Source organism: Vespa crabro, chromosome 6 (assembly GCF_910589235.1).
Source record: "Vespa crabro chromosome 6, iyVesCrab1.2, whole genome shotgun sequence".
In the NCBI taxonomy this organism is placed as follows: Eukaryota; Metazoa; Arthropoda; class Insecta; order Hymenoptera; family Vespidae; genus Vespa; species Vespa crabro.
In genome coordinates, this window is record NC_060960.1 from 3697869 (window position 1) to 3721437 (window position 23569).

A 23569-nucleotide genomic window follows, 5' to 3' on the forward strand; every position below is an offset into this window, starting at 1 on the left:
CTCTTATTTCTACGCGTATCCCTTCGAGAATCACGTGTGTACGAAATTAAATTGTAAAAAAGAAGAAGAAGAAGAAGAAAAAAGAAGAAGAGGAAAAAGTAAATTCATTCAATTTTTTTTTGAACTTTATCTTTTCTTATTTTTTATTCTGTTCGAGTATACTTTAAAATTGAAGAAATTTGTAGAGAAACAAAAAGAAAAGAAAGAAATCATCCTTCATTTCCTCTCTTTATTTTTATTTTATTTTCGTATTGGTTGTTGTTTAAATTTAAAGTGGAACAAAAGGAAGAAGAAGAAGAAGAAGAAGATAAAAATGTTTCGAATAGACTCATAGTCCTTTATTTTTTCGTGTGTTATTCAGGATTACATGGGTATCAAAATCAATTCGAACGCAAATAAGTTAAATTCTTTTTTTTTTGTACCTATCCTACGTATATTTGACGATTACGTGTGTGCAAGATCAATTAAAAGGAAATAGAAGAAAAATAACAGAGGAGTCCTCTCAGTTTTTATATGATCTTAAACGAATAAATTCCAATTACTTTGCAGAAAAATTATGTTTGACTTCACAATTGAATGAAATAATGAGGAGAATTAAACGTTTCTCGTAATCTACTTAAAATTTTCATAAGAAAGAAAAAAGAAAGAAAGGAAAAAAAAAGAAAGCGGAGAGTAAAAAAACAATCAAAGAATGTTCTCGAAAGAGAAACCAGAAAGAAAAAGGAATTCGATTTTAATGGTATGATAGCCAATAGGAACGAGAGAAATAACGATGGAGAGTACTCTGTCAGCGAATTTAATAGAGCCAACGAGTTCGGTTTACTCGACGCTGAAAGAAAATGTTCTTCCGCAATTGAATTGTGAATCGTGTTATCATAATCATACAACTTCGATACTAACCGAAGAGAATTATTCGATGGTAGCTCGAAGGGATTCTTTGTACATAGTGATACCTGTCACAATAATCTATGTATCAATATTCATTACTGGTACGATCGGTAATATAAGTACATGTATAGTGATTGCACGCAACAAGTCGATGCACACAGCAACGAATTATTATCTCTTTAGTTTAGCCGTGTCGGACTTGTTGCTTCTAATATCGGGTTTACCTGCTGAAATTTATTTGGTATGGTGCAAGTATTCCTATATTTTTGGCGAAGGATTTTGTGTTATACGTGGCTTGGCCGCAGAAACATCGACAAATGCCTCGGTATTAACTATCACGGCGTTCACTGTCGAAAGATACGTTGCTATTTGTCATCCATTTCTATCACAGACTATGTCAAAGTTATCACGTGCTGTTAAATTAATCCTCGTAATTTGGTTGGTTGCATTATCCTTCGCGTTACCTCAAGCCTTACAATTTGGTGTTGTTCGTCATGGATCAAAACAAGAGATAGTTATGTGTACGGTGAAACGAATTATAATAAAACATTCCTTCGAGATGTCGACTTTCCTCTTCTTTATCGTACCCATGAGCCTTATCACTGTCCTATATATTCTTATTGGTCTCAAGTTAAGAAAATCGAACATGATGAGGAGAAAACCTGGAAATGGAGAGTCACAAAGAAGCTGCAGGCATTATCCTGGGAAAAATTCCAGGAAAGTTCTTAAGATGCTCGGTAAGTCTTTCCTTTTGTTCATTTTATTTCTTGATTCGACTTTAATTTCTTAATTCTTTTATAACCAAAATATTTTTCTTTTTTCTCTTTAATAAAAATATATATAAAAATATAATAAAAATAATATGTATGTATATATATATATATATATTTATTTATTTATAAATAATGTTAAACTTATAAGAGAATAAAATTGTATAACATTTATAGTATACAATAAATAGTTGCATTATAAATTTTACGTTATACAATTTATTCTAGATGAACAAAAAGAATAATATAATTATACTATAAATTTCACATATAATTAGCAAATTAATCTTTGAATATGACTAAAAAATTAATTTTTTAGTAAACAAATTAAATAAGATCTTTAAAAATGCATATAAATGTTTTGAAAGTTACATGACGTTATAGAGTTTTAATTTTGTTTTTAATTATGAAGCTAAATTTTCTACTTCTTGAATCTCATTCATATTTACGAAACACGGCTAATGATAAATACTGTAGTAATATTGTGTAAAAAGGAATGAGAAAAAACGTCCCATTTTATTTTTGTAAGAATTTATTATCACAAAAATATTTATAGACGTATTCTTATCATGATTCTTGCTTCATTACAAATGTTTTTAAATTGTCTCAATTCAATTCGATCATTTTCATATTATCAAAGTTTGTTTCCATCCGCATCTTTCAATTTTTTTTTTTTTTTTTTATAATACATATAGCTATCGATAAAAATAGATAAAAGATGTATTTGTAAATTATATATTAATAAACTCGCACTCGTTTTTTGCTTTTTTTACATATTTCGAAAGCAATAAATGAATTTGTCAATTGCTTTATAAGATTAGCTTGTCGTTTACTAAGGTCGAAAAGATAAGATTTCTCTCAGTTTCGTCAACAAAAATAAAATTTAATATCCAATGTTTTTTAAGCTCGATTTGAAACGCTAACATGAATCTATCAAAATAAATTTAAGTTATTCAAAACCTGTGATCTCTCTCTCTCTCTCTCTCTCTCTCTCTCTCTTTCTCCCGTTCTTTCTTTCTCTCTACACGATTATAATAACATGTGGAATGCTGTTGAAATCATCAATGACCAGAAATCAATCTTGAGAACTTTATTTAAAACGTTTTAAAAATTTTCTGTTTTTACTGAGTTTCCGACAACATTAAACATATCTATATTTCTTAAGAAGAGTAATATATGATATAAAAAGTATAATAACGAGTTATCTTGCATCTTTTATTTAGAAAAACTTTTGACAGTTATTAGATATCTATCGATCTCAATGTTAACGTATTAATTTCGTCATCATTGGTTTCAATTGAAAAAAAGAAATTTGAGATTCGACTTATCGAAAATAGGTATTTAATGAGAATTTGAAACCTAATTCGCCTACGGACGATAAATTTTCTCCTTAAAAATCCATTTTGATGTCATCTTGCTTGAATTTGCTTTGAATTGTTTGAACGTATATACATAAATATATAAATTTACTTGCTCTTTTGTTATTTGTTTTAATTAACATATAAATCATTTTAATTAAATTAAATACGGTCAGATTCCAAATCGACCGTTTAGTCTATCTCCAATTTGCACCTGATCAAATTAAATTGACATATCAATGTGTGCAATGTTCATGATTTACGTGTTACGTACATTCTTTTTGTGTTATATCGATACCGTTTGAGTAATACTCGAGTTCATTTCGATATATCGAGACGAATTATTTCTATGGCTTGGTCGTCCATTTAATACTTTGAGATTTCATTTCCTTCAAGGAATCCAATCAATTACGTAACATTCGAAACAAATTCACATTTTGTTGTATTAATAATGTCGACATAACCGGAATTTACTCATTGCTAGATCGTCGATCGATGCTTTCGAAGTTACGAAACGAGCGGACAAAATGAAAATAAACTTATGAGAATTTGAAGTAAACCGGGAAAGGAAGGGAGATATTTATACACTTTTTGTCTCTCTCTCTTTTTCTTTCTTTCTTTCTCTCTTCTTTTCAAATATGCAAGTAAATGTAATCCGGAAATATTTCTTACCAATTTTTCAGTAAAAAAATCTGTGAAAAATAACATAGTTAACAAAAAAAAATGTGTCAATTTATAACAACAAATAATTTATTATATATATATAATTTATATATATATATAATTTATATATAATATTATATATAATTTATATATATATATATATATATATATATATACATACATAAATACAAACTATTTTTAAATATATCACGTATTTCGATTATTTTCGCATGGGGAAAAAAGAACAACATCGTAGTTAAAGAAAGAACAGAAGAAAGAAAGTAAGAATTTAAAAATAAAAATGTTACAAGTCTCAGGAATTTCAGATTTTTTTTTTTTAAACTGAATTATAAATGAACATATTTTTTTATTTTTTTGTCCTGTACTATGAACAATCATTGAATGCATTTATAATACATGGAAATTTGAATATTCTTATTGTAATTTCTTTTTTATATTGCTTTTATGTTCCTTACATTTCTAATCAAATAATTAATCTACTGGAATTCGAAAAATTTATTAAATGAAAAGTCATTTTTTTTAGAAGATTAACGCGTGATGGTTAAAGGTCAAGGATGAAGGGTCAAAGATCGTTTAGTTCTTCTTCATAAAAAATAATTACACGCGTGCATAAAGGACAACGGTCTCACTGCTATAGATTTGATTGATTAAATTATTGATTCGGTTATATGCTCGTTGTCAAAGCGAATAAGATAGAGATAGATAAAGAGTTAAATGGTTTCACCTCTTCCACTTTTGCCCTTATACATGTAATAGGATTCAATTGTGAGCAAAGTTTCATACATATTTATATTAGACATATATATGTGTGTGTGTGTGTGTGTGTGTGTGTGACAAAAGTATCTAACGACAAAGAAACTTGTTTGACCCATTAATAGGCTCGCAATATTGATCGATTTACTCTTACGACTTGACATTTCTACGGATGAAAATACAAGAATTAAATGTATAAGATTCTTTTTCTAAATTAACCTATTTCTTTATCCTATGACGGGTTTATATTAATCTATCGACATGATTTCATTCGATTACATGACGTAATCATTTAAACTAATCATCCTTACCACTGGACATCGCTGTTCATGTGCAATATTATAAGAAATCTAAGGATATGATAATTAAGATTTATTTGAAACATATTTTAATATCGCCAAAAAATATTTGGTAATATTTCTTGACAACCAAATATTATTAACTACTATTGATATTTGTCGAAATGAATTTCTTAAGATAAATCCTCAATATTCTTTTTCTTTCTATTTTTATTAATGTCTTCGTTGAGACATATTAATATGGATATTTTTCAAATATGATTTAAAGCATGATATTTTAGAAATTTTCTAAAATTCAAAATTATAGTTATGGAGAACTCAAAACTTATAATTTGTGGATGTATTAAAGATTGATCAAATACAGTTGACAGAATACAATATTAGTATATGTTAAATATATAATATATGTTGAAATTTCACAAGCATGTACATTTAAGGGTTAATCCTATTATTATAGGGAGGGGGAAGAATGGTGCCTAAAAAAGATTAATATGGCTTTTCCTTTCTGAAGAAAAACTCGGAACGTTGTTTTTGTTTCATTAATGTTTTTACATTGGTATCCCTAGTAGCTCTAGTCGATGAAGCGTAAATATGTACACCGAAAAGTAAATATTCTATGGAATGGTCGACATCGATCGGTCAAAGTTTCCTAACATGATCGCGATCTCTTACGATTAATAATTACCGCGTCATGAAGAGAAAAAGAAAAAAAAATAACAAGAAGTATTATATTCGATGGCGTCAAATGACGGACGAAGACGCATCGATATTGATTTCTAATTCTTACAAATAACTTCCTCCGTTCTTCTTCTTGATAAGAGAATATTCTAGTCGATCTAAAAGTTATGAAAAAGAGTTATACGATAGATTTAATATGATAATTAAAACGCACACTGTAATAATATTCTGTTCATTAAAAATACTTCTTCTATAAATTTTTTATTTTATTTTTAGAAAACTCCTATACATTCTTAGTAATATGATGAAGAATAAAAAATAAGTGAATATAATAAGTTTATGGGAGCGCATAATTTTTATTTTTAATTCCATGCACTGGGTTTGTTAATAAATAATGTCAATATTTTCAATATTTTATATCTAAAAATATAAAAACGATATAATAGAATATATCATATACAAATAATACATACATACATATAATAGTATAGTATTGGGTTGACTGAAAAACTAATGCTAGAATTTTCAATAAAAAATACTATTGATGTTTAATATCTTAGATAAGATTAATTTAATATATAAAAAATTAAGTTAAATATATAAAATATCGATAATTCCAATATTACTTATTGATCAATTCATAAATAAAATGTAATATATATTTTTACAATAGAAAAGAAATATAATTTGACAAATAAACAATTCAGGATATAGAAAATTAAATTCAGCAATTTCTAATCTTATCACGAAATTTCAAATAATCGTCAAACATCGTCTTACCTTAAATTTTGCAATTCAAATTTATTTTCTTGTTCTCCCTGTAAACAGGGCATTCATACGAGTCAAAAAACTCAAAGAAAGGCTTCGTTGACAAAGGATAAGGGGAGAAAAAAATGTCGACAATAGAGAAAAGAAAAAAAAAAGAAGAAAGAGAAATGTCGATCCTTTGATATTAGAGTTCTTATACGTACGTGGGTTAGGCCTACGGACGACGACCCAAAAAAAAAGAAAAGAAAAGAAAGTAACGTTTTATCTGGAACAATCGATCTCGACATTTTTTTTTCTAATGTCACTTAAAAAGGACACTTTCATTTGTACGATTCCCATTGAACTATTTTTCATTCAGTCTATTCTTTTTTATATTTTATAATCTCTCTTTTATTTCAATGGAATTATATAAAACTGTTTTTTTTTCTTATACATTTAATATATGCTAAATTAAAGTTAGATTGGAATAAGTTATATCAATGGTTCATACTGTATAAAAAAAATATATCTTTTTTTTACAAACTATTATACGAACAAATTTGTTTTTTTTTACAGATTAAGAAAAAATTTAATTATATAGGTTTTAAACAATTGTTTTTTTTTTAAATTTCAATACTGGTTAAAGAAGATTAAAACTGTCTTTCTAGAATATTAACCCGTTAAATGGAGAAAATGAATTAATCAATTATGAAAATTTTAAATGCTTTTATGATAAAAAAAAAGAAAAAAATAAATCATTTGTTTTTTACTCTTACTAAAAAAGTTTACTTATCGATTCTTTTTATAATTGAATAATTCACCAAAAATTTCCGTCTTCTTTCGTAACATTTTATTTTTAATTAAAATAAATTTCGTACATTTGTATTCACCGATCATTTCTCTACTGAATAGATTAATGTGTTTATAAAGAAAGATATAATCACTGTTATCAAAAAAAAGGACAATAGAAATATTTTTTCATTGCAAAAGTAATTATATAGTTGTATGTAACAAAAAAATTAACGATCTCGAAATCGATAAATGCATCAAAGATCTCATTCATTTTTTTAATATATATGTATGTTAATAAATCCGTGATATTTAATTGTTTTGTGATAAGGAAAAAAAATCGTCTTAGTAATTACTGAAAAAAATGAATGGCAATATCATGAATTTTATTTTATTTATCTTTTTCATTTTCTCATTTATTGTTGTTCCTTTTTAATTTATTTCTCGTCCGATTCGAACGTCCAAGAACAATTTCAAATTAATTAATTTTATTTATTGGAAAAAAAAATTAAAAATTAAAAAGAAAAAAGAAAATATAGAAAATTGAGACTTTCATTTTTCTTTAATTTTAACGTCATTTTTTGTTTGAAAGGTCTGACTCTCTTTTCTTTCATTTTCTCGGTTGACGATAATATCGTTATGTTTCAATATTTATATTTAATATTTACATTTAACATATATAAAATAGTATAATAAAAGTTGATGTTCTTCGTTAGTAAATAAATGAAACATTTTCATTGTGTATTATTATCAAATAGAAGTAGAGTATTATTTTTTATTTTTTATATCATGTTTATATATGAATGCTTTTATTAAATAGTAAAAAAAGTTCAATAATTACAAAATCATTGTTACACCTTGAATGGTTATGAAGGTAATCAAAAGAACATTTTTCAATTTATAATAAATTACATATTCAAACAACTATATGATTTAAATATCTGATAAATTATTATTAACTATAAATGATGAAGTAAGACAAAATAAAAGTAATTTATTAAATGTTTGCGGAATGTCATAATACAAGTGGCATTTATGGCAATGATATACTAAATGAAAACTCTAAAAATATAAATTTTCCAGATAATACTGACAATGATAACAGCGGTGGTAGTGAAATCATCCTCGTGAGATACGACAAATACTGCGTATACTTGACAGTATATATTCTCGCTTTATACAAAAAATATATAAGAGTATAGTTGAAAAAATTCTCTATTAAAATCATAAACTCAAAAATATTAGGTTATTTGAATATTTGGATATCAATCGAAACAAATATTTATCTCAAGTTATAAGATAAATATTTCTAAGATAATAAAAAGAACAATTTTATAAATAATAAAATATAAAAAATATATATCAAAAAAATAATATATATATATAATTTTTATTAATAAACTATATAATATATAACTTACTAATAATACTATGTAATATTTTATTGAAAAAGTATCAATATCTTAATTCATTACTATCATTTATACGTACTAAAGATCTAATTTCAATCAATAGAAAATAATTATTATCGAAAATTTTGTTCATAATTTCCTATTTAATTAAATGCTAACATTTCAATCGAGCAACGTGAGAATTTTTCCGAAAGAAATTTTTGATTTCTCCTACAGATTATTATATACATATTCATCAAATATCTACATGTTAATATCTATGTAATATCGAATATGTAATATCGAATAATCTGTAGGTTTGGTACATAATATTCAGCGAATCATCGAATTCGCGTTAAAAGGAATTTACGTGTAAATAATTGATGCATTTTTTTTTCTTTCCTCATCACATTTCGAACTTGTTGAGAAGCATTAAAGTTTTGCTGTTAAGAAATTTCTATTTAGCGTGCCTAGTTAATTAGCATTAACGGGAAGGCGTTATTGTTTTAATTAGCTTACCATTATAATTACGCCGAGGCGTTACTCGCGACGATTTAATTTGACAAAACATTACAACCGAAACTTGTAATATATTTTTTTTTCTACCTGGGATTAGTCGATTCCTATTTGTCATATGTTATGAATATTTTTAATAAATATTTATATTAATATATGATTTATATGTGTATAAATATTTTATATATATTTATTTGTATGTTTATATATAATGTTTATGAATTCTCTCCCTCTCTCTTTCCCTTTACCTCTCTCTTTCTCTCTCTCTCTCTCTCTCTCTCTCTCTCTCTCTCTCTCTCTCTCTCTCTCTCTCTCTCTCTCTCTCTTTCTGTCTGTCTGTATCTCTTTTTATCTCTCGAAAAATATAGAGCTGATAGTTAAAAGTGTCAGGATAAATAGGGAAAATGTGAATCTTATCGGAATTCAATCAGTAAACGCAAATGTGTTCAAGTGGAATCTCTTTGTTTCTTAGTTTATTTTTTTTTTATGCATTTTCTTCTACATTTTCTCTAAATAAAATCGTTGAACGCAATCATTGTTATTGTTGCGTAAAATGGAAATGGGAAAAGCCGTCCTAATGTTTTCGATATAGATATTCTTTTAAAAATATGAACAGATATTCTTACATATTACGTAAATATAATTCGAAGCATCGATTTGCGTAACTTGTTGTACCTATTTAGTTATGAGAATGGATTTAAATAATGTAATTCAATAGAATTGGTTTACTATAAGGTCTGTGACAATGAATGGCCGATGCAAAAAAAGGGGTGGAAATCAAACTTTTTCATATCTAGTAGCAAGATAACGACAATTTTGAAATTTTTTAGGGATTAATGAATTCTGAAACTCTCCTGAAAGAGATGAGCGAATAAATATTTTTTTTTACGTTTTTAATATTTTTTACTCTATGATTATCAAAAGAAGAGTAACAAAGAGAGAGAAAGAGAAAAAGAAATAGAAAGAGAGAGAGAGAGAGAGAGAGAGAGAGGGAGAGAGAAATCAAAAATGCATAGTAAAGATTCCCTATTTATTAATTTGTTATTTGTGTTGAATTATTTATAATGATATGTAAAATTTATAATTCGTTTAATTTTATTCACGATTTTTTATACAGTGTCTGGGCCAATAACGTGACAAATGAGGTGATTTCTTATGAAAAAAATAAGATGAAAATATAAAATATAATTTTTTCCTCCGAGATTTAATTTTTAATAAAATCTATTACGTGAACATTTAGTTGTAGCTAATTGTATGTAAAATATGATTTATCATGCAACGTGCATATTATATATTTTTAAATATAAAATACTCTGTCTTTGTTTTTACAACTCTCCTTCGAAAAATAATCATATTATTCTGCACAAAGTCCTTGCTAGTATACTTTAGCGTTAGTATATAAAATTCTTTTTTTTTTTTAAGAGAATGGAAAAAAAACCCGGTAATATTATGCGCATGTGTATAGGAACACATATCTTGGAAGTTCTTGACGGCCGAGCTTTAGAATAAATTATATCATTTTGTTGAGTGAAGCAGCCGAAAACAGCAGTTGGCGACAAAAAAATGTTATAACACGAATATAAATGATATAGATACAGCTCTTATCAAATACATGGATATTCTAGTCACGAAGAATGCTCTGTCCTATAATTTCATTTTTTTCTTCTTCTTCTCTGTGTAACTTTTTCGTCAATCTTCGTTCACAAGAATCGCGAGATGACTGTTGTTGACCTTTTCTTTTTTACGCGCTGAAAATAATCTCTTGAATTTATCACGTAAAAAATAAAACTGTCTTCCATTTTTAAATGTTCTACTGCATGATTTGTTAGGATCATTAACATTTTTTATTATTTAGAATTATGAAATATATTGACAAAGTTTGGCCATTAAAATCTGAGACACCCTGTATATAATTTGAGTTGACTAATAACTATAGACGATAGGAAAAAATTGTAGAAAAAAATTTTATATTGGTTATGAAGCTCTATCATCGTGTAGTGCGATTTGTTTTTTTAAATGGGACTCTACAATGTCTTTTTTTTGTATAAATTGATTCCGTGTCATTCTAAATAAAAAAACTATTAAGGTACAATAGTGCAAAATGTTTAATTCGTGAGGTACTTTGAAAAAATATCTGGTGATACACACAATTGTAACGAGCCATATCTTCTTTCTTTTTTTTTTTTATTGACGTTAGAAAAATATTTGAAAGGAAAGAGATGAATGATTCAAGGTGGACTACATATTCACGATTATATTTTTTCTCGCAAGTGCATATACTATTATAAAGTAAATACTACTATGTACTTGTATTAGAGAGCATATAGTATATATTTTAATAATATATTATTATATATTATATATATATTTTATATACTATATATAATATTTATATATATTTTTAATAATTAATATTGCATATATTTTTTCCAACATTTATGTAACATAACACAATTACATTTACATTTTTTACTTACATTTTTTCTTGCGCGATTGACGGTTCCACTTATTTATAAAAATGTTTTCAATCAAAAACATTTCAAAAATGTTTTCAATGAGAAACAATTAAAAAAAATAACCATCCATATTTCGAGGAAAAGAAGCAGAAAAAAGTTGAATTAATCGCAATATGCATAAATTCGATGATGTTAAATACTAATGTAAGAATATTGATATAGAGAGTATGGAGAATACGGATTAAAAAGAAAAAAAAAAAAATCATAACAACGAACATCACGTTTTTTCCTTCGATCCATTTGAAAATAATCCCAATGTATATAAAATAATCTCAAATAATCCCAATTGGATTATTTTGACAATAAAAGCTGCGACGATCGATCGGAATCATGGTAGAAACAAATAGAACACGAAAATCTTTCTTCCTCTTTCTCTCGATTTTATTATCCTGTCACAAGATACGTCGAAATCGCGACGAATTTAAATTAAAACTCTAAATATGTACTTTATATACTGCGTTTTTCATTTCGTTATTTTTTTTTCTTTTTCCTTTCTTTCGAATCATATGGATTTATTTCTCTACAATGTTACTTGCTTGTCGATAAAAACAATCTCATCCCACAAAATTTGAGATTAAAAAAAAAGTAGATTTCATCTATATTCTACATTCGAAGTTATATTATTTTTTGTTAATAAATATTATTTACAACTTAGTAAGAATTATTTGTTAATAAGAATTATTAACAACTTTAATAATTCTTTTATTACGTATAGAATATTATTTATTAATTTGTATAGTATTTGTTGTTGTTATTGAAGAAATTATAAGAACGTCATTATAAAAGTAATAAGAATATGTTACAAAAAGATATTTAATAAATAAGTTATAAATTTTGTTATAGTTAATGAATAAATATTAATAAAATTGAATAAATCTAGTAGCTTATTAACATTAAATAAATTTATTAAAATCCAAAGATATTATCCAAGAAGAATCGATTATTAATAACCATTGAAATAAAATAACATAATATTATTAAATGGAAATTAATTAAAAACGTACAAACAAATAAAATCTTTGTTAGTAGTATCTCATTAGTAAGTATCTCATTATTGTTGAAAAATTCATTAAGAAACAAATATTGATTTATTCGACAATATTGATTGTCATTAAAAATCGAGAGAAACTATCGGTTTAATTTTTATACAAAGATTCATCGAAAAAGTATTGAAAGATGTCCAATATTTCTATCCCATTTTATTTCTATGTTAAAATATCGACGTATTATTTTCCATTAAATGACAATTAAAAGGAAAGAACAACAAACAGATAAATGTAATAAATAAAATAAAAATAAAAAGTTCAATCTCTTATCGGTTGTAATCGTAAAAGTAGAACAAGTGGAATTAAACCGAGAGCTTGATTTCCATATCGGAAATGTGAGCATTGTTTGGAAAAGGAGGAGAGAGTGCAAAGGTGAGATAAGGTCAAAGGGAAGTTTAGCCTTGATTTGTCTGGTATTCGACTGACCGGCGTAAAGGAAGCCGTATAACGAATGAAAAAAGGGAAGAACGATCGTGGTAAGAATTTCTTATTAAATTCTAAAAAATGTTGACGGCAACGTTTATGAAAACAGCAATGAATAATTCGCGAATTACTCATCAAAACTCATAAAGTAAGTTGTAGTAGCTACATCACAACTATCGTGATGTTCTCCATGTTGTTGACTTCTTTATCCCGTTGTTTTTCTTTTTCTTTGTTCGTATCAAAATGCAAATTCACTTAAAAAATCTACTACTTTCCTATCTATTTTTACATTGATGATGATAATAAAATACTATATCATCGTCATTCAGAAAGTAGTTTAAGTCGACAATTTGATAAAATTTAATCTCTTACTTGTTTTGTTACTTTTGATAATTGTTAATTTTCATTTTTTTTTTTTTAATTTAAACTACTTTTACAATTACTAACTCCTATATTAATACTTCACAGATAAGATATATTCATTAGTAATGTGTCTTTGGTATTATTTCTATATTTAAATAGCTGTGTAATTATATTTAATTATATTCAGATATAATACAATTATATATTTCAAAAAAATTCGACAAAAAAATAATTAACTTGAAAAAATTGTGAAATACTTTTGTTAGAAACAAACAAGTTTTATACTTACCTTAACAATTTTCTTTGGCGCTTGATACGTAATATTATTAATTTAATCTTGTTTACACATCGTTCTAACTTATTTGTGAAAAATCATTCATTTACATCAATATCAATAGAATAACTTAAGAGATTTCGTAATTCATTATAATTTCGTTGAGATGAATAACAATATGGAACTATGTTTTGAATTACACACTTGATTTATTGATCACACATAATCGAATATTCTCCACGAGTTAGTGATTTAATAGAATCGTTTGGAATTTAATATTAGAGAAAAAACTGAAATATTTTGTTTATTAATCCTTTGACATATAGAGACGTATGCCAAAGGTGTCAGATATGTCGTATGTCATTATAAATATTGACTTGTTTCTTAAACTACGAGAGTTTTACGTCAATTAAATTCATTTAGATAGTGAATAATATTATTTTTTTAAACACTGAGAGTTTCATTTTATACGTCAAATAATTAACAAATCGAAAGACTCGACGTATGATATTTTCCCATAAATTCCAAATAATGATTTCTTATTATAAAAAAAAAAAAAATAAATAAAAAAAAGAATCAAAAAGAAAAATTAAAATTTATCTTCTCAAAAAGAAAATTGATATATATTTTATATGAGTGCATCCTTTTGCATGATTTTAGTTGCGGTTGTCGTCGCATTCTTCATCTGCTGGGCGCCATTTCACGTTCAACGATTGATCGCCATTTATGGTACCAACAGCGAGGATCATTTCACATCTTATAGTAAATGGATAGAGTCTCTTTATCTATTGATGACCTACGTGTCTGGAGTCCTGTATTACGTCTCCACAACTATCAATCCGATTCTTTATAACATCATGTCGAATAAATTTCGAACGGCTTTCATGGTGAGTAAAAGAATCATCGCAAAATCGTTCATTGGTTTATTTCTCTTTTTATTTCGCTAGCCATCTTGAATGATCGATCATATCAAATAAAATTGAATTGAATTTCGTAATAATCAAAGTTACATTGTTACAAAGTTTTTAAGTTGCTTGACTGTTTTTCCAAATAGATCGTAATAAAAAGTACGAAAGTACGAAGTAAGAGAAAAATGAATTGAACAAAGCAAGACAGAAAGAGAGAGAGAGAGAGAGAGAGAGAGAGAGAGAGAGAAAAGAGAGGAGGGGGAGGAAATGTAGACGGCTAAACGATTCTTATATCGGCATACTTTTTCATTAGAATAAAGTTTCTTTTACTTTAAGTTGGATGATGTATGGTCTAGGATTTTACGGGAATAAAAGTGATGTAAGTTGTTTCATGAAGATAAAGAAGTAAAAGGAAAGAAAAAAAAAGCGCGATTTTATACACCGTTCCAATTGTTCAAATAAAACACGATAATCGTAATCGAATGGTTGTCGATATTTTTAACAGTTTAATCTATCAAGATATTGTTCGTAATTTGAATGGATAACTTGTAAATCGGAATATCGAATTTACGGATATATTATATAAAGCCTGAAGAAAGTTCTGACAATAATCCGCACATATGATTTATATTCATTCAACTCTGACGGATCAATAAAACTTTTCTCTTGTTTTCTTTCAATAACTTCTATTCTATACATATATCGATAGAATTTTATGGTTTACACGCGATTTATGAAAACGATTTATGGAAATATATATACGTTATTTACCGAATAGAATTATTGGAAACTTTCTGTCTATATCGAAACTCAAATATGTGAATGTTGCGAAGAGATATACAACGTACCAGAGATAAACTCGATTACATGGAACTTTAATTAAATATTGATCAATTCAGAATATGAGAAAGTTCGTTAAAGAATGTTCATTATTTCTTAACAATTCGATCACATTATTAAATCTTGTCAGATTTTATTTTTCTTGAATTAGATACTATTATATTCTTCTATTAGAATTTCATTAGAACATAATATGATACATCGTAATATTATTTATCGCATTTCCAATAATTTCAAATAGATCTACGAGTCTTATGAAAAATAAAATAATATAAAAATTTCGTTCTCCAACAGGAAACGTTATCGAAGAGCTGCAGGATGTCTACTCTTAGACAAAATCAGCGTTTTTACTCGAATCTATCCCGTTCGCAACAAAGGACAATAGGTTCTAAGATAGCAACAACAGGAACAGGCATGGTGCAGGATAGTACCGAGTGTTCTGGAAATTCGGCACGGGATGATAGTCCACGTCGTTCTTTTCAATCATCGGCCATCTTAGAAAAGCCATCGGAACAAACAACGGAGTTGTACGTGAACGAGAAGACGAAACGAGGAACGAAAAATTCGAAAATGATTAGAATAGAAGAAAAATGTTCTTCCTCTGAGAATAAATCGAACGATGATCGATCTAATAGCGAACTTAGACGATCTGAATCAATGAGATATACAATTCTTAAGGTCACAAAAGTCGATGGTCCAGAAAACAAATGGCGACGTTTTTTTAAATGGCTGCCTGGTTTGAAACATTTAAAATTTACACGTCGAAGGTCAAATTATTCATTGTCACGTGACGACAACGCATCGAATGTTTTCAATGACAATCACCAGTGCGAATTTTCAATGACCTTGTGGAATATACGCGAGGGCAACGAGCATGGATCGTAGAATGTAAATACGCGTTCAATAAAAATTCACGTTCATTTCCCGACTACAAATTCTCAATACGTATAGAACATTAATAATGAAACCCTGCAAATAAGTATCTCTATAATTTTGTTCTCTAAAAGAAGACTTGAGAAAAATAATAAACTTCAATCGGTATAATGTCAATTTTAAATCTAATAATAATAATAATATAATTAAAATCACTGATAATAAATTAATCTTGTGAATGTTTCCTAAAGAAATTCTGTAAAAGCAAAAATTCTTGGAATGACAATTACTCGCTGTGATAGTTAGAAAATACGTGATAAAGATTTATCATTAGGTGTAGGAATATAATATAAAGATAAAAATAAAACAATATTATCGAGAAAATCATTAACGTTAATTAATAACATTTGAGATATGATTTGTAATGAACTTTAGTTTCAATATTCAATATTTCAATATTCAATAAATGCATCATCGCTCCAAAAATTGAGAATTCTCGAACTATGAACACGATATCAAGTGCAACATCTGTAATTTTTGAATAAAGGAGAGTGAACGCAACCTGCACAAAATTATAATATATATATATTTTTTTTTAATAGCTAAGGAAAGAAAATTGATCAGCTTTAAAGCACCTTTCGTATTTTTCTTTACGTTCGTTCTAATTTCTATATTCACATTTAAAGCTCAACATGGATATGTTATTATTTTTATAAATCATACATTATATTATAAATGTATACACGTAGTATAACATTAGTTTACGAAGATTTTTCATAAATAATTTTTTTTTCTTGTCAATAAAAATGATTTCTCTCTCTCTCTCTCTCTCTCTCTCTCTCTCTCTCTCTCTCTCTCTATCTATCTATCTATCTATCTATTTATCTATCTATCTCTTTCTACTATTTTTATTCGTATATTGTAAATAATCATGAAAGAAAATAATTTTTATAAAATTAATGTCAACTAAGAATCTAAGGATATGTATAATATAAAAATTAATATTTTTAATGTAAATATATAATCGTACGTTTTAAAATGTTCTAATTCTCTGGCATTTTCCTTTCCTTCATTGAATATAGTTTAGCGTGTGAAAAAAAAATAAAGGAAGAAAAAAGAAAAAGGAAAAGAAAATTGTCTTTCACAATACACGGTTGAGGCAAAGAATACGTCAAGGAAAAAAAAATATTACGTTAACTAATTACATTTTTTAACTAATTAACTAAATACGTTCATCATTTACCATCTTACTAACATTACACCATATAATACTAAGAACAAGTCGATTATATTATACAAAGATCATAGTGTCATAGAAGAAAGAAAGAAAGAAAAAAACGAAAAAAAAAAAGGAAAAATAAATCTCTATTCTTGTGATTAAAATGAAAAACTCTAACATGTAATAATGAGCTTCGAGATTATTATTATTATTATTATTATTTTTTTTTTTTTTTTTTTTTTATATATAAGACTGAAAAAAAACATATTTATTTCGCGTGAAACTAAAAAATATATAAAAATTCTTTCTATACGTGAATATTAAAAAAATTCATAACGAAAGGACTAATAAAGGCATGTTTAATAAATGAATAAAAGCATTATTCTTGTGGTACTCTTTCTCTATAGGTCATATATATGTATATATTCAATGACAATAAAGGTTCGAAACATTGTGACATATGTATAGGAGATTGTCGTACGATGCCTGATGGAAACAAACATCAAAAAAATTTTTTCTGAATTTATAATAGAAACGATCAAATCCAGGAACGTTGATTTGTTATTATTTATTTATTTTTTTTTTTTGTATAAAATAATTCATTTCAATCAGGCACCGTTTACTTACTTAAAGCACTGGAGGTTACATATTGAACTTGTAAAAATACACTTAGTAAAATGAGTAACATTTACCTTTTAAGAAAACAATGATATATAGAGATTTGGAATTATTTTCTATATTAAATACAACAAAGTTTGTTTGTATATCAGAAATATAACGAAAGATACGAATATACGGTGATATTGAACGTGCACGAATTTAATTAAATGATTGTTTTATATTAGAAAAATAAAAAAGAAAAAAGAAAAGAAAGAAAAGAAAAGAAAAGAAAAGAAAAGAAGAAAGAAAAGAAAAAAGAAAATAAACAAAAGAAAAGTATTGATAAATTTGGTGTCATGTAATATCAAAGAAAAAGAATGTAATTTGCAAAATTCTATAAATGTACTATCAAATGTGATAATGTTTTCACATATTTAACCTGATTAAAATATGTCGTCTTAATATAATAATATCTTTTTTGCGTATCGATTAACGAATACGTCACGTTCGACTAAATGCATATAAATACGAAATAACATTGTACAATAAATTTATACACCCAAACGCGATGGTAATAGTATACATACATATATGTGTGTGTGCGTACAAAATAACGCATGCGCACACACCCATACGGGATTAAATTAATGATAAAAAAATTCTTATATATTAATAATATTAATAAGCGTACAGTTCAGTGAATTCATAAATATAGAAATATATATATACATATACATATACATATATATATATATATATATATATATATATATATATATATATGTATATATATGTATATATATATAGATCGCGCGAAAAATTTGGAATGATTATTTTTTTCACATCGATTAGAAATCGCATTTTGAAATTATTTTTACTTACGGTATATTTACGGTATACTTTCAAGACATTCCTTAATATGTTGCCAAGTTTGAAGACTCTGCAATTAGTGATAATGATAGTATTAAGTAATTGATATATAAATTTACAAATGAATATTATGAACTTTCTTTGATATATACATAACATTTTATACAGATAGAATTTTTACCTTTCTAGCTAGCTTAAATTGTAGAACACAGTAAGCTGCCAAAGTTTCTTTCAAATCGATGACCTTTTGATGTTGAAATCTATCTATATCTATCATAGCCTTGTTAGAAAAGGATCTGCACATATGTTTAATAATAATTATTTTATTGTACAAATTACGAATCATTAATTGATAAATGAAAATATATATATGTATATACTTTAAATCCTCATCGACTTGTTTAACGATATCATTCTGTTGTGTAATTCTATGCTCCAATCGAAGAATTTTTAACTCTCGTACTTCTTCAGTATCGACAGATCCAAATAGTCGGGACATTAATCCTGCTTTCCCTATATATTTTTCATATATATTATATTCATATATTATCGTAAGACATTAAAATATTGTATGCTCTAACAAATATATATTTACAATTTTATAAAATGTACCTTGTATCACTCTGTCTTTTTGTTCGCATGCAGCTATCAATGCATCCTGTGCTTCATCTCTAGCTACCTGTAAAGCTTCTCTTCGTCTAACAACAGCTTGTAAAGCTGAAGCTCCAAAGAGCCATTCCTTCAATTGATCCGCTATAAGTTCTTCTTCTTCAAGTGTTGTATCAATTGTAGCTGCTAATGAGTCCAAGTAATGTCCTGATTTCTAAGAAAATATGCTGTAATGCAGTGTGCTTACAATAATCTAATTATTTTTAATACATTTTCATATTGTAGGTGCATGACAGCATCTGTTTAAAAATTTTAAGAGCAATAAGATATCATAGATGTATATTATATTATTATTACCTGTAAACCATCTCCCATTTCTTTCTCTATAGCACTCCATTCACTAAACACACGACCATAATTAGCATGTAATTTATATAAACTGTATTGTTTTTCCACAAGACGAGCTCGTACTCTAAGAAGATTGCAGAGATTGTTCTAAAAAATATTACATACTCTTAGAATTATTATATTTGATGAATTTGTAATATTTGAACTCAATCAAAATTTACCTGAAGTTCAATTCCATAATTCTTTAATGTTTCAAATCTTTTATCTGGTTTTCTTAAACGAACAGCTACACTGAGAGCTTTTAACTTAGACTCTGCTAAACGTAAATAACCTACAAGATAAAAATAGATTATGTTTACCAACGTTGCAAATATAAAAGTAATTTTAACAATAAAAGTAATTTGTTACTTACTTATCTCTTGAATATGTTCCCTCCAGCCTTCCTTTTGTTGTAAAAATCCCATGAAGTGTTCATTTTGAGAAAGTACAGGATGTGATGCTACTCTTAGCAAGAAATTCTATATATAATAAGAAAAGTAAGAAAATGTTATTAAGAAATAAAAAATAACAACATTAATTAGAATTATAAGCGTTGTACCTCTAATCCTGCTCTTCGTCGATCTACAAAATCTGGATCAAAAGTATCTGTTGTAACTTTCTGCCATGCGTATAATACTCTTTTTTCTGGCAATGGTGGTAATACAATATACGGATATGCAATGTCTAAATATGTTCTTAATAATTCAAAATCAGTATAACGTCTCCATAATGAACTTGTGATGCTTAGAGCACCCTTGAAATCAAGATCTGTAACTCTGTAAAATGTGTCCATCTTTTACTATAAACATATTTTATAATACATGATTTCATTGTCAAAATAAATAACCTCATACATACTTAGTTTCAACAAGGTACACAGTATAGAATTCTCTTAAATTTAATGGTCCATTAGATCGCTTTTCAGCCTCAACTATTGAAATTTCCATATGATCCAATAAAGAATCCTAAAATAACAAAATTTCATATAAACAATTTATTCATTTGTATTATCCAATTAATTTCGTTCAATAGAAAATAAAATTATATAATTAAATTTTATAAAAATAAATCGAAAATATTTAATAATATACTTAAAAATTCAAAGTATTTCACAATGAATATCTTTTAAAACACCATAGAATCCAAAAGAAGTGACTATCGACAAAATTGATATCGTATATATATATATATATATATATATATATACAATCAATAACATACACGTTTATATTCTATGTGGAACGAAGGGTAATGAACGTATTGATTTTACACATAGATTTGTTGGAGTAAAATGTAACATGCACATATACATGTTAAAAATATATGTGTACCTCTTTTGATGCCTCCGAAGTGCTCATATTTGCATTCGCCTCGTTACAATAATTACCGTTTTGAAAAACGTCTTCCATGACTCCGAACGTGAAATTAAATGGTTCGGTAAGATTCAGGACTCGTCAAACAGCTTTCATATCACTCCGTTACAGACGCGTGATAGAGCGGGATATGAAGGGACACGTACATGCAGGCTGACCAAATGTCAAACTTCAAGGAAGCCAAACTTGTGCAACATAAATCTTTAAACTGCAACTAGCTTGGTAATAGATGGTACTGATATTATCGCCATATTGTAATCAAATTTCTACATGATAACTTGGTAACATTCGATAATATTAAAAAGTTTTAATTAATAACAGTAACAAATGACAAAAAGTTTTAATTAATAATAATAATATAAGAATTAAAAGTTTAATTGAAAATGAATTTTAGAAAATATTTATGAAATATTAAAAATAATATTGATAATAATATAAACGAAATCTAAATACCGATTGTAGTTATTTTTAATGTATTAAATTTATTCACATTTAAAATGTCAGATGGCAGTACAGTCATGTAAATAATATTGATGTCTGTACTTGATCGGTAAGTTATCTACGTATATGGTAAGTTTTGAATACTTTTCACAGATTATTAAAGTAGCGCCACTTTATCAGTAAAAACCAAATGTTCTCGGTGATCAAATCAGTAAAATTCTATAATATACACAAATTATTTAAAAAAAAATAATTGTTTGGATTAGTACAAAATTATATTGATAATTTACTGAAAATAATATCTTTTAAAAATTTACGTAGAAAGGATGATTTTTCAAAGTTAAAATAAAGTTAGATCCTTTTCTTTTTTATAATAATCGTATCAATTAATTACAACGAACGATGCTTATCGTTCTCTTCGCAAAAAAAAAATCTCTAACTCTAATGGCGTGAGCGATAAAGAAATAAGGAAATATGTTTGTGGCGGAGCAAAGTTTGTGCTAATTTACCCATCGATCTCCATTAGAAAAGCGGCTTAATTATAGTACAAGCTCTGCGCGAAAATTCCCTATTACTTCCTCGCTTCCGTTCCTTCGCTGGCAGAAAGTTCAACTTCATAACCTTGGCAAGGAGAGATATAAATCTCGGGACTTTATCCGACCAACCTCCGCACCACGGCCATAATTTGAAAAACTTTCGACGGGACAAAAGTGAAGACTTTCCTTAAAAGTTTAAACTCTCTCTTCGTCGTCTTTGGGTTTAGACGCGGTGGTCTACCAGAGTGTTTGCCAGGGTGACACCCCGACAGTATTTCGTTCCCTTTGTCTCCCTTCCTATTACTTACATTACAATACCCGGTAGGACTGCCTCCATCATTTTTTTTTTCTTTCTTTTTATATCCTTTACTTATCAAGGAACAATACTACGTGACTATAAAGAGCGACTTAAATTATTAGAAAACATAGAAAATTTATCTTCTTTTTATACCCTCTTTAATTATCTAAAGTCTAATTATTTCCAAAAAAAAAAAAAACAGAAAAAAGAGGTAACTGATTGAAATTAGTTCTATCGCATTACGAGTACACAGACAAAATTATATTTCGGTGTATATTATACATATACATATGCATGTATACTTGCATACATACATACATACATATATACATACATACATATTATTAATATGCGATGCGTAAAATGCATAATAAATAAGCGACAAAGGGAACGAAGAAAAAAAAACATGAATGTGCGTCGAGGTAGAGTATAAAAAGAAGGGGAATGGTACGGAGTGAGATACATAGGACAAATAAATGGAAAGATAGAGAAAGCAGGAAGGGACAGAGATATTCGCCAATTTAATTAATATTTCGTTTATATGTCGTTTCTCATGCCTTCGCCTCCTCCACCTCTACCCATCAGTATCGCTACCACTACCATCACCGCATTCTCACACTCACCCTTGAACGTGCACTCGTCTCTTTCAATACAATTATACTAGGATATAGTGAAGAGAAGTGAAGAGAAGAGAAGAGAAGAGAAGAGAAGAGAAGAGAAGAGAAGAGAAGAGAAGAGAAGAGAAGAGAAAGAGAGAGAGAGAGAGAGAGAGAGAGAGAGAGAGAGAGAGAGAGAGAGAGAGAGTAATGCGGACACATCAATGAAACGGAGATTAGTAGGCGATTTGTACATGAATACGTCGCGTACACGCCTGTGCACGCGCGCGCACTCTCTCCTACGGTTGTATGAGAAGGGTGATCGGGACAATGCCGAATTGTCTGTATTTCAATTTAGCACGCCCATTGTTAGACATTAATATTATCGAGTTTGAAAATTGTTTCGCGTAATCCCTTTTCCGGGGGTTGAATAGTTTCATATATACAGATATACAGTAAACATGTAGATCCACGTAAAATAGATTGATCTTCGAACAGATCACGCAAAATTGATCTAATTCTTG

At 27.2% G+C, this 23569-nt stretch overlaps 2 protein-coding genes across 2 annotated transcripts; one reads left to right on the forward strand and one right to left on the reverse strand.

Moving 5' to 3' along the window:
* The first annotated feature begins 249 nt into the window (after positions 1-249).
* LOC124424963 (pyrokinin-1 receptor-like) lies at positions 250-16973 on the forward strand. Its single transcript, XM_046964637.1, has 3 exons — positions 250-1625; positions 14156-14382; positions 15538-16973. The coding sequence occupies exons 1-3, from the start codon at positions 773-775 to the stop codon at positions 16126-16128; spliced, it is 1671 nt and encodes a 556-aa protein (XP_046820593.1). The 5' UTR covers positions 250-772; the 3' UTR covers positions 16129-16973.
* A 1745-nt stretch (positions 16974-18718) lies between these two features.
* LOC124424610 (sorting nexin-4-like) lies at positions 18719-21345 on the reverse strand. The gene is made up of 10 exons (XM_046963925.1): positions 21133-21345; positions 20660-20766; positions 20361-20577; positions 20175-20280; positions 19984-20093; positions 19772-19909; positions 19418-19628; positions 19186-19318; positions 18987-19101; positions 18719-18875 (listed from the first exon to the last, which is right to left on the reverse strand). Exons 1-10 carry the CDS (start codon positions 21208-21210, stop codon positions 18825-18827), a joined length of 1266 nt encoding a protein of 421 aa, XP_046819881.1. The 5' UTR covers positions 21211-21345; the 3' UTR covers positions 18719-18824.
* Between the last annotated feature and the right edge of the window lie 2224 nt (positions 21346-23569).

Bases quoted from the DNA above. Each gene is read 5' to 3' on its own strand.
- LOC124424963 (XM_046964637.1), top strand. From the start codon at position 773: ATGGAGAGTACTCTGTCAGCGAATTTAATAGAGCCAACGAGTTCGGTT. The intron at 1,626-14,155 runs GTAAGTCTTTCC...GCATGATTTTAG, and splicing joins GAAAGTTCTTAAGATGCTCG to TTGCGGTTGTCGTCGCATTC. The intron at 14,383-15,537 runs GTGAGTAAAAGA...GTTCTCCAACAG, and splicing joins AATTTCGAACGGCTTTCATG to GAAACGTTATCGAAGAGCTG.
- LOC124424610 (XM_046963925.1), bottom strand. From the start codon at position 21,210: ATGGAAGACGTTTTTCAAAACGGTAATTATTGTAACGAGGCGAATGCA. The intron at 19,910-19,983 runs GTAAATTTTGAT...AATATTTTTTAG, and splicing joins ATTATGGAATTGAACTTCAG to AACAATCTCTGCAATCTTCT. The intron at 19,629-19,771 runs GTAATAATAATA...ATATTTTCTTAG, and splicing joins AAATGGGAGATGGTTTACAG to AAATCAGGACATTACTTGGA.